The 12,484-nt window shown below is 35.3% G+C and overlaps 1 protein-coding gene across 1 annotated transcript in view; it reads right to left on the bottom strand.

Annotated features, from left to right (window-relative positions):
- Positions 1-12,484, bottom strand: part of LOC106688466 (ATP-dependent translocase ABCB1) — a gene marked incomplete in the record, with an annotated part of 42,278 nt that overhangs the window by 25,094 nt on the left and 4,700 nt on the right. Inside the window, 6 exon segments of the mRNA XM_067047692.1 lie at positions 1,021-1,136; positions 1,204-1,455; positions 5,176-5,379; positions 5,461-5,586; positions 5,673-5,897; positions 9,203-9,371. Of these exon segments, the coding sequence (XP_066903793.1) occupies positions 1,021-1,136; positions 1,204-1,455; positions 5,176-5,379; positions 5,461-5,586; positions 5,673-5,897; positions 9,203-9,371 (1,092 nt within the window).

The following is a 12,484-nucleotide window of genomic DNA, read 5'->3' as shown; positions in this document are numbered from 1 at the left end:
CTAATAAAAAAGAATTACAATAATTAATATAAGCCAAACAAGAAATAGATGGAGTTATATCAGAAATATATATCAGTAGATTCAATAATCTACTAATCAGTAATTAGTTATAGATTACTGATAAGAACAAATTTAGTAAACATCAAAAGACAGATAAAAGTAAGATTAGATAATGACAAATAATGAAGGAAGGCAGGGGAGTAGCGAGCTTTGATTGTTACAATTACGGTTAGATATAAAAGCTAGTTCATTTACGGGTGGAAGGAGGTGGAGGGCCCCACCCATTTCACAATGGGAAGGGCTTGACTGCCCAACATCGGCGAGGCACCAGAAGATGAGGAAGCTGACCCAGACTGAGACCAGAAGGGCTGGACCAGCCTGGTAACTGCAGGAGGCATCCAGAGGGATGCAGTGGATAAGGTGCAACTCCATCAGTAAGGCTAAATCTAGAGCTGGGCTCCACCATAGTAAAATATAAAAAATAATAAAGGAGTAAAAAAAAGTGATCCTTGGGAGCAGTGGCATGCGCAAACCCCTGCGCACTACCCCACTGCTCCCGCACCCCGTATGCCAGAGATGGCAAGGGAGGGGGAAAAAACAAAGATATAAAAGCTAAACAAATATAAAAAATATTATTAATACAAAATTATAGAAATGATTTATAGTAAAAGGAAATTATTTGTGCTTATTACTCTACAGACCGGACCACAGGCCATCTCCTCATATAATAACTTTTCTTAAATTATAAACTATTTTTTGAAATTTTATTTTATTTCCCTGATATTGTTTATATCCAGAGTATTTTCAATTTGTTCTAATTTTGGCGATTGATTAGTTTGATAGCTTCTAAAAGATCATGTTTTGCAAAAACTACCATTCAACTTATAGTTAGTGAATATATTTAGGATTCAGAATAGTGCTATCTACAGGATAATAGTTAATGTGATGATAATTTATATTTTTGTTTTAATCATAGGTTGCAACGTTGTTCTAAAAACCGAATAAATAATGTTTTCTTACTTCATTGAAACAAATTTGTCCTTTTCCTCCAATTCTTGAATCTTTGCTAAAGAGTAGTAATATCCTTTAAGTTCCATTAGTTCATTATGTGAGCCTCTTTCTATGACGCGCCCTTCCTAAATATAATTTATATTACTAATACTTACTTATAGCATTAAAGTTTAAAAATAAGGAATTATTTACTTTGATAGCATATATAACATGAGCCTTCCTCACTGTCGACATTCTGTGAGAAATGATCAGGGTTGTCCTGTTGCGCATGGCATTATCGAGGGCTTCTCGCACAATGCCTTCTGAATGAAAATCTAGTGCAGAAGTGGCTTCATCAAGAAGGAGTAGTTTAGGTTTTCTGACTATCGCCCTTGCAATGGCAATCCTCTGTTTCTGACCTCCTGACAGTTTTATACCTCTTTCTCCAACAATTGAATTGTAGCCCTAAGCATACACATATATAATTAAATTCTACTACACTTTTCCTCAAATTATTTTGTAGTCCCATTTCTTCTTTTTTTTAATCATTAAGAAAACATAATTATTATTTAAATAATCCAGGTTGAGTTTCAACACTCTTTTTCTTTTTATAACAGTCCAATTCGGCCATCTTCAAGAATAATCTTAAATAAAAATTTACACCTCAGATCCTATTATTTAAAAACCTTTTTAAGCTATTCTGCCCATGTCGCTAGTTACAAGTCAAATTACTTTATTTTGTCACTTGAAAATAATAGTTTGTTTATATGATAGTTGATAGTGTTAAGTTAATCTAAAATTAAAAGTTTTAAAAATTAATGAAATTGTGATACAGTAATTAATGACCTGGGCAGAATAGCCTACAAAATTTGTTTTAATAATTGGATGTGAGGTGTAAATTTATATTCAAGATTGTTCTTGAGGATGAATTGGCCGAAACGTTGGACTATTGATGATATAATAAAGAGTGCTGAGACTTAACATGAATACCAATTGATTTATTTAAACAATAAATACCACTCTCGAGAAATTGAAAAGATTATGTATAAAAATTATTATTTGTATTGTAATATCCTTTTTTTAAATAAATAGTTGTTTTTTATGTATAGATGATTTTATTTTTATGTATCAACGTTAAATACTGTTCATTTGTTAAAACAAAAAGCAAGCTAACCAGTTTTCCTCAGTAAAATATGCAGTCAAAAAGACATTGTTAATGCCAAGATGGCGGCACCATTATGAAGTCGGTAGAATCGCTGCTATGATAAGCAGATTAAAATATTTTCAACTTTCTTTACAATCCAAAATCCTTCGTAAAATCCTCAATGCTCCTTACTTTGTCACAAATAAAATCATACATAAAGACCTTAATGTTCCCTATGTAACCGATCTAGCCCGAACCAGATATCACTCGTTCCATTATAAACTCTCTAACCACTCAAACCCCCTAGTTTCTAACCTTGCATCCTCTTCCATTCCTGACAATCTTCCGAGGCGTCTGAAAAGAAGATGGCCACGAGACCAGCTAATGTAAAATGTCATTAGAGTGCTACCAATGGGTAGTTTCTCTACAGGCCTGCAACACTCCAATTCAACTTAGATCTGCTTTACTAAATGTATTATAATGTACAGTTGTAAATAGTAATAAATAAATATTAAAAAAAAAAATTATCTTCCTATCATGATTGTAATTACAGTAAATTTAAGTAAAAATAGAAATCGATAATAATTGTTAACGATTAATATTCATAAAGAAAATCTCAAAACTGTTGCACATGGATGCAAAAATTTGCATCGAATATCTAAACTGGATGGTAGAGAGATCACTGGTTTTTTGGACGGCGGGAGTACTGGACTTGTCTGGGAAACGATGACGTCTCCAGGAAGAGGTGAAGAGATCACCCTTTGTCTTCTCTCAGTGGTAGACGTCTAGAAAAACAAGATATCAAAGAGTCTTCCAAGAAGAATAAGTTACTCTTTGTTTGGATCGCCTAGTGAGAGGACGTCTCCTCAGAGCGGAGGTAAAGAGAAGCTTTTGTTAACGGTTAGAAACAGCATTTTGGGAACGAGGACAAAATGATTTTTTTACAGTTAGTGGGTGTTTTTTGAGGTAGAATGTTAAAGTGAGATGTAAAAATTCATTTTTTATTGTATACATGTTGCTCTGTGGCAAACTGTGAATATATCGATTGTAGTTCTCTAACCGTTATCTACCTGTTGTCAGAGTTGCCAGTTGGTAGTGTCCACCAATGCTTAGTTGTGTGTGTTGTTGGAACGTTTTATGTTATTTATCTGTAACTAATGAAACAGTAATAACATTAAAAACATTTATTTGTATCCACCACCCCCGTGTTGAACATAGAAGACATCGAAAACTTCAGTCATTAAAGAAGAGTATAAATTGGTTAGTGTTGCTCAAACTTATAATATACTATATATAAAAGTGTCATTATTAGTTAAGTCCTGATTGTCTAGAAAACCCGCCCTGAGGTTAAGAGTCTATAATGTTATGAAATTCTCCTATCTGTTACCTCTGTGAAGTTGGCTCCCCATCCTCGAAATATTTCATTTTTTTTTTTTTTTAGTTCTAGTAGTATCCACAAGAGTTCTAGAGTTCTCGGTTATTTATAGAAATAGTTCTGATGTTTAAAACATCAATAATACCGGTCAAATGCACGCGCGTAAAGTACGTATTTTGTGCAAGTTAAGGAACCAGCATTATAAATTTAAACAATTGCCCCTTGCCCAACTGTAGGTTTTGTCACTTTAGACATATGGTTCCTTGTGTTCACATTTCATTACAAAAGAAACTTAATAAAAACAACTACGTCCCCATACGGCCCTTGAGACCATTCTAACAGGCCTTTCAAATCCTTAGAATCCTATATCAAAAAGCAATGGCTTGGTACTCGAGCAGGTACATGCTGTCATCTAACAATGGACTTGCATCAGTCAAACTATTTTATGGTTAACATATGTAAGTCAGTGCACAAAAGTCTTAGGCCCTGGTGTCTTTCTTAGAACTCCGACCACACAACTTCTCGCCACGCCTTTTCCCCCTTCCAGATACTTTACTTTTAAATCTCATAGGCTCTCTACCTCCCCCACCTAGTCTCCTAAAACTATCCGATTGGTCAAAACCCCATCTCTTATTTCATTATTCTTTCTATCCCCTCTTCTCCAGAGTACATATATATTTTCTAGACTAGATAGCTAAGTAAGATATAAGTTAGAAGATAGAGACTGAGTAACAGTAACATGTAGTTCTTCTAAATATATTGGAATAAAGTCATTTTAGTCTTCACTGATTTTTGTGCAAGTTATCTTGCAACTTTAACACCGTATATCTATTTTCCTGGCAACATTAGGGATTTATTTAATAAGGATAATTTTGCTACTATATGCTATTTAACGTTGATAATTAAAAAATGAGACATTTATGTTGTTTAATACAAAAAAATACCAATTAAACATTACACAAGATTTTTGTGCATCTTCGCAGCCGTGCATCTTTTTTACAGGCAACATTACGGATTTATTTAATAAAGATAATTTTTAGAACTCTTGGGGGGGGGGGGGGGCCAACAGAACTCTTAGCAGAACTCCCAAAAAACGAAAAAAAAATTTCCAAAAATTTTTGATCGCGAATTATTCACCTAAGAAATCGTATAAATTAAAAATTCTTAGAGTTCTAGTAGCTCCTATATGGGATTTAATATTGATAATAAAAAAAAAAGAAACATTTATGTTGTTTAATACAAAAAAAACAAAACAATTAAAACATACGCAAGACATTTGTGCAACATTTGACACCAAATATCTTTTTTTCTAGAAAAAATAGGATATTATTTCATAAGGATAATTTTTAGAACTCGCGGGGAGGGGGAGGGGCACTAGAACTCTCAACAGAACTTTCAAAAAACGAAAAAATATTTTTGATCGCAAATTTTTGACTTAAGAAGTCGTATAAATTAAAAATTCTTATTCAATAATAAATTGAAAAAAATTGAAATATTTCGAGGATGGGGGGCCAACTTCACAGAGGTCTATCTGTTTAATATTAAAGCTTTTCATTTGAACCTAAGCTATACGTTAGATATGTTAATAAATAAAAACCATTTAAATTTCTTTGGTTCATTTTGAATAAACCTTGAATATTACAGTATATTATAATTTTTCACTTACTAAAGGCAATTTCTCTATAAAACCATGAGCGTAAGAAATTTTCGCTGCTTCAATAATCTCTTCCAAAGTTGCTGTAGTTTTCCCATATCTGATGTTGTCTTCAATAGAAGTATCAAAGAGTGTAGGTTCCTGTCCTACAACACCAATTTGGTTCCGTAGCCAACTGACATTGAGATTCTTTATGTCCACTCCTCCAATAAGTATCTGTCAGAAAAGTAACCATTAATTATTTTGAAAAAAACTTTCTTTTATACTTCTGCATTAAAATATTTTTAACATCTATACCTGCCCGGCAGTAACATCATAAAGGCGTGAAATCAGGCTCACAATTGTACTTTTTCCCGCACCACTGGTTCCTACAACTGCTGTCACTTGACCAGGTTCAATGTCCAGTGTTAGATCATGGAGCACCTATATTTTTAGGTTTATGGATGTAGATGTATAAATCATAATAAAAATCAAATAATTCTAATAGCTATACTTTAAGTAAAGCATACCTTTGTATGAAAGTTTGTGGGATAGGAGAAATGAACATTTCTGAAAGAGATATCAGCCTTAAATGTGTCAGGTTCAATACCTTCTTCAATAGATTTACTATAGTTAGTATCAGTATCAAGGAACTTCATTATCTTCCATGCTGAATCTGTTGCTGTACTGAGATCAGAAATAGTACTCAGCATGTAGGTACAGTAGTATACACCATAACTTTGTGCTATTAAAACCTAGAAGGTATGAAATTACATTAATATGTCAGAACTTCGATATAAGGCTGTCTTCAGCTTGGACAATGGATCCAACCTTATTCAAAAGCAGAATAAAAATTGTACAAATCAGATGTTAATCGGTTAATTCTCAGGAAAGGGCGAATATCATGAAAGTATGGCGTATATGGCGGTTGTAACGGCAAACAGTTGCAACTTGGCATGTGTCTGAAATGCAGTCTGAAAGACTTTCGAGGCTTAAGTCGTATTATTTTGATCAATACCAGATAATTAATTATTATATTTTATTAACTAGGCCTGTCTAGATAGTAAGAGTACTGTTTGGCTGTGGTGCCGTATAAAGTTTTTTCTTCAAACGTTGACATTGCTGAACAGTAGTACGGAGGGCGCGTGAAACTAGTTACTGTTATATGCACTTTATCTGAGAATCACTCAAATAAATTATTTTCAATCCAATCATGGTTGTACCTAAAGAGGCGTATCCATAGTAAATCAAGTTTTGACATTTGAGCATGGAAAAGAAGAATGAAACCAAAATTTTCAGATCAAATAAAATTAAAATCTGTACCTCCCCTTTCCTACATTTTTAATCATATCGTAAGAACCTGTTGCAAGTACTCGGTCAGGACTTACATTCCCCTTCGTCCCTCCTATAGACTAGTACCCTGCAGAACGAAGTTTCTTTCCTGCAAGGATCTTTGGTGAGTACCCAGTCAGGACTTACATTCCTCCTTCGCTAATGCAAACTAGTACCCTGCAGAGCGAAGTTACCATCGTTCGAGGACTTACGGCTTGCAAACGTAAGACTCAGCCTCTCTATTCACCTCCTAACCAGCAACCTAACCTATTTGAGCATGTATTTTCGAGACCTCCTGGTTTAGAGCTCCTCACATAGTCAACTGAAGTCAAATCTAATAAAACAACCTGGAGAGTATATTTTGTGAAAATCTTTTCATTACTGCAATTATTATTTCTCGTTTTATAAAAATATTTGTTAAAAAATAATGTAGCAGCACCAATCGATACAGCGGGCTACCTCTTTGGTTCTTCTAAAAGGGGAGGGGGGTGACATAAACAATTCTTTTTCTTCAGGAAAATTAAAGCCAAAACGAGGGGAATTGTTCTCACCCTCGGTACTGATGTTTACGTTGAATTAAATAGGAATTTCCCAATTCTAGGAAATTATTTTAAAAACCATTCATTTACTCACCAGATATAAAATGTAGTAAATACAATTTTTTTCTGTAATTTTGTTCATAAACAATGAAAATCCAGCAAGCCGTTCTCGAGAAATTCCTGCTTTCATAACGAAATCCATGCAACACACCAAGCTCAACTGCTATATAAACACAGACTGAAGGAAACCTGTGATTGAACCCTATTTCTTCCTTAGTTCTTCTATGCCACGCCCACTGTGTTCATAAAGCTCTCCTTTTTCTACTTCATTTTTCATGCCAGCTTGTATTACTCCTTCCAACGATTTTGATTTGACATATAAAAAAGAAAATGTCACCAAGTGAATGACATATAAATAGTGCATGTCACTGAGTGAATGACATTAATATTTCGTCCCCTACTAAAAGTAGTTCGTGCTGGTAATATTGTTTAGCACATGATTGGCACATGGTAGCACATAATTACTTTTTTTCCAATACGTTAGGACTGAGCTAAGCAACGTAGTGATCGTATGTAAATTAAACAAAGAACTGTGAGTTTTCAAAATTTAATATAAATAAAATATTCTAGCGAAGTAACATTCTCCATAAATATTTCGGGTCTGTATTAATCCGGCAGAGGTATAGACTGGAGCATTTTGCTCATATTGGGAAATAAACGTACATATTTTTTTATCGTTTCACCTGTTCTGTTTATACTGGTCTTCGTGTACGTGGTCTTCAGCTGATCTAAGGACAGGGGTTCCCACGACAGCATTATATTTATTTATTCATATATTTATGTATTTGTTATAATACAAATATATCAATATCTTTATCGGTCCCTGAAGGGAACCGACTGCAAATATATGCAATATATTTAACTCAAGGACTAGATACCATAGACCCCTTGTTATGGCATACTAGATATAATTATTTGTAATTAATCATTGGAGTTCTTCTCCTGTAGTATCATTTTTATCAATTTACTATGCTATTATTATTAGGTGGCATGCAGGGATTCTTAATTATAAAGTAAAGTCTTGGTTATATTTATATAGCCAATATAATAATATAAACCAATATATTTATAAATATATATTCATGAACAAGAATAATATTATGAGAGAGCAAGGTAGATCTATTTCCTTAAACATTAATTATCATATTATGAATTGAGAAGTACCAGTTGGGATCTTTGTTACTTATATTGATTCTAAGTCTATCAGATCTATAATTTCCATTCAAAATATAACTGAAAGGTCTTACTTATTTTGGTGCGTCTGTCAGCTTGGCAGTTCCGTGGCTGGCTATCGCTTGGCGGCCTCTCGACTCCCTCGAGCTGTGACTTCCTCGTAATCTCTCTGCACCCTCTCATCTTCCAACTGTCCGAATCTCTCTCTCCCTCAAAACTCACTCTCCTCGACTGTCAAACTGATCCCTTCCCCACCTACCATTGGGTCTTTTAACTCCCTTTCTCCCCATTAGTTTTCATTCGCCCCCACTTCCGATCCTTGTCTTATCATTAGTCCAATCTAGCTCCCCCTCTCTTTAACTTATAGTCAAGAGGGGTGGCCAGGTCATTGGTCTTTCGGTTCGTTCTGGGGCGGCATCTCCTTTGATTCTGCCCCCCATGCGCTTAGCTCTCTATATCCTGGAGATAAGGGCTGGACGAGGGATGTGCAGCCTTTCTCTCTCCAGTAAGATAATTTTTTTTTTTCATCTGGACATCTACAGGGTTTCTTAGTTTAAACCATGAGCTAAGGCAAGAAGATCTTAGATCTTTTACGAAATCTGGATTCTTCAGCCTCTGATAGAAGGGCTACAATTTACTATTTAAATTTAAAATTGCATTGAAAATATAAGTATAAAGATTTTAGTAATCATCACATCCAATTATATATAAAAAAAAGGAACAAATTTTCTGCCATGAGATATATGTTCACGAGACACTTCTTAAGAGATAATAAAGTAGGACACTCCTGCCGAACCAATAATACATATAAAAATAATGTTAGTATATTAATATAAATATTAATTTTAGTTAATAACTACTGATTCTAAATAAAATAAATTAGTGCTTAAGGATTAAATTACTGTTAATTTTTAATGTAATAAAAGTAACCAATAAGAAAATAGATATATTTTTACATTTATATAGCCAGGATAGAAATCGTCCAAGAGATACAATCTAACCGAAAAGTAGTAGGCAACCAGGTAGCACAAGCATAATTGGAAATAGTTCAATGCTTTACCCACAGAGATCACTGCAGCGTGTTTTAGCCCATACTTATTGGCCATCTTTAATGTATTTTTGTACCTAAAGTGGATGAAAACATGGATTAAATATCTTACGTTAGGTTTTATTTGATTAGCTTAAAAATATAGCTGCAACAGATTAATACAAAAATTAAAACTTTATTCAAGCTTGTGCTTTTATACTGTTAGTTTATTTATCTTCAATGAAGGGTTATATCTTGACAATGCAGTTGAGGAGTTTTCTATCAAAAGTTAATATCCACCACCCAATGGTAAATTGTTTTTTGAAAATTAAAATTCTACAACCCAACTTTGTATTCAGTTTATGGAAATATGGACATTGTTTTCTGTAAAATTGACTTTAAAAAAGTTTAGCTTATTTACATTAGATAAGTTATACTCATAATATAACCTTTACATCATTGTTCATATTTAATACTTTTTTTTTCTATTTTTCCATACCCTCTATTTCTGAAATTTATATTTATTGACCTTTTATCAATTCTGGATATTTTAAGTTTTCTCGCCATCTGTCCCGATACCTGGCCAAGGTGGAATATCTTTCAAAGAACCTTTCACAGTGTCCCTGGATATGCACACACCTGTGTTTATTTGCCACATGAGTCCCTTATCAGAGCAATTAACACTTTAGTGTACGGCAGTTTTTGACGAAGGGCAGAAGCCATTAACATGTAAAGATCCCTCTCAGGACCTAGGAGAGACGCTCACCTAGGGGTCGTTGTAACTTATACCCAATGAGAAATAGGATTCCAAAAAGGCGACGCCCCTTTTAGGATCAAGTGGGGACAGAGACAGAAGCAGGAGAGGGAGCAGAAGAAAGAAGACGGGCTATAGAAGAGCATTGAATTGGAGAAGTCCTAAGAAGGGCTCTTCAGAAATGGAACTCCACGACTAGGCGACACCGATGGCCACGACAACGCTCACGGCATGAATCATCCAAAGCAGAAGATATTATGTATATATTAGGCAATAAGTAATAATCATTTTTTATGGCAACTATTTATCTGAATCATTTTAAAACATCCTTGTAAATAAATATTTAGTTCCTCTATATCGTTTATTTACTATCATATTACACAATACCACCCCTCATTATGTTATATAATTAATGGTAAAAATATTTTATAAATATAAAGGTATTTAATTGTTAAACTGGTAAACACATACAAAGCTACTGGAAAAGAATCTAATTATAATTTTGAATAATTCCCTTCAGCGATTATCCTGGCATCCCGAGACAGTACATAGCAATATATATTTCGATTTCACACTGTTTCCTTCTTTTGTAGTTTCCAACATTTTAAGGAGTTTTTGAGATGTAATTTTGTTGTAGTAGATGTTCCTTGAATTTTATAATTTGCTGTGGCACAACTAAACATAAAAATTTATTCCCTAAATACATGTCCTAGCAAATCGTTTCTGAATTTTTGTCTAATTTGTTCCCAACACACCGGAGGGGGCGCTCGAGTAAGGGTCCTGAACAGTGGATTTGTTTGTTGCTATAGAGAGTCGAAAAACTTTATGTGCCTTCGTTGGATGAACTCGGGCACAGTGGGAAGTTCGAAGAGCTCGTGTAGTCGGTCTGTCTTCATCTTCTTCAGCGATGTTGGCTGCACAATCTTCCGCACCACAGTCTTCTGCAAGCGTTGTAGATGGTGCTGTGTCCCTTCTCTGAGTTGGATGAAGAGTGGAGCACCATATAGGAGTGCTGGTTATTTTGAGACCTTTTGTAAATTTGGAATTTGAGCCTTAGTGACGGACTCGTTTGGTTTTCACATAGCAATGACCCGACAGTGTCATGTGTCTATCCAATTTAATGCTCAGATATACAATGGAGTTTGAAGGCCTTAGTACGGAGTTTGACACTTGGAGCGTGTGGGGTAGTATGGTTTTCTTCCCTTTTTGTAGTGTGAACTCCTGGTTTATGTATATTTCTATATAAGAAATATATGGTGTTACGGTTACCAAAGTAAAATAAAAACACTGGCGACTTCTGTGTAGACAAGGGGTGTTATTGTTGTTGTGGTGAAAAAAATAAACGCTAGCGATATGTTTAGACGAGTGGGCTTGATTTTGTGAAGGTGACAGTGTGGTTATTGAACGCATACATTTGTTCAATATGAGGTGAATATTTATAGAATCGATTTTTTCCCAAACCACTTTAACAAATTTGATTGACCTCAGTGATTCAATAAGAAATTAAGTAATATTAGAAACCAAATAGATATTAACCTCATTGAAATGGTTAAGCAGGAAAATGCTGAATTTTTAAAAATCTTTCTCTAATAACAATTAATTTTGTTATTTTTGAAAAAGTAATTAGTTCTTAATAAAATATGAATAAATATATTCTACACTATTCTTCGAGAGTTGTGATATGGGAATGGACAGTTGCGTATGGACGCAATACGTGGAGAGGATAGTGTTAGGATTGGTTGGAATGTCAGCTGTATATACGGTGTAGAGGATGGGACCGAGAATACTACCTTGAGGAACACCAGCGGACTGAGAGAAGAGGGATGAATAGGAACCATTGCGGTTTACTTGGAATAATCTATCAGTGAAAAAGGAACGGATGATGAGAAAGTATGGAGGAGGTAGGAGAGAGGAGGAAGGAGGTAGAATGTAGGAGTGAGGAGGTAGGAGGGAGATGGCAGGAGGTAGGAGGTAGGATGTTGGAGTGAGGAGGTAAGAGGGAGGAGGTAGGAGGGAGAAGCCAGGAGGGAGGGGAGAGGAGGTAGGAGGTAGGATGTAGGAGTGAGGAGGTAGGAGGGAGGAGGTAGGAGGGAGAAGGCAGGAGAGAGGAGGTAGGATGTAGGAGTAAGGTGGTAGGAGGAGGATGTAGGAGTGAGGAGGTTGGAGGGAGGATGTAGGAGTGAGGAGGTTGGAGGGAGGAGGTAGGAGGGAGAAGATAGGATAGTAGGAGGGAGAAGGTAGGAGGTAGGAGGGAGAACGCAGGAGGTAGGAGGTAGGAGGTAGGATGTAGGAGTGAGGAGGTAGGAGTGAGAAGGGAGGAGGTAGGAGGGAGAAGGGAGGAGGGAGGAGGGAGGAGGGAGAAGAGAATACTACCTTGAGGAACACCAGCGGACTGAGAGAAGAGGGATGAATAGGAACCATTGCGGTTTACTTGGAATAATCTATCAGTGAAAAAGG

Source organism: Halyomorpha halys, unplaced genomic scaffold (genome assembly GCF_000696795.3).
Source record: "Halyomorpha halys isolate HHAL.00 unplaced genomic scaffold, Hhal_1.1 Scaffold1132.1, whole genome shotgun sequence".
Lineage (NCBI taxonomy): Eukaryota > Metazoa > Arthropoda > Insecta > Hemiptera > Pentatomidae > Halyomorpha > Halyomorpha halys.
Note: the sequence above shows the minus strand (reverse complement) of the source record. Positions and strands in the feature narration are given on the sequence as shown.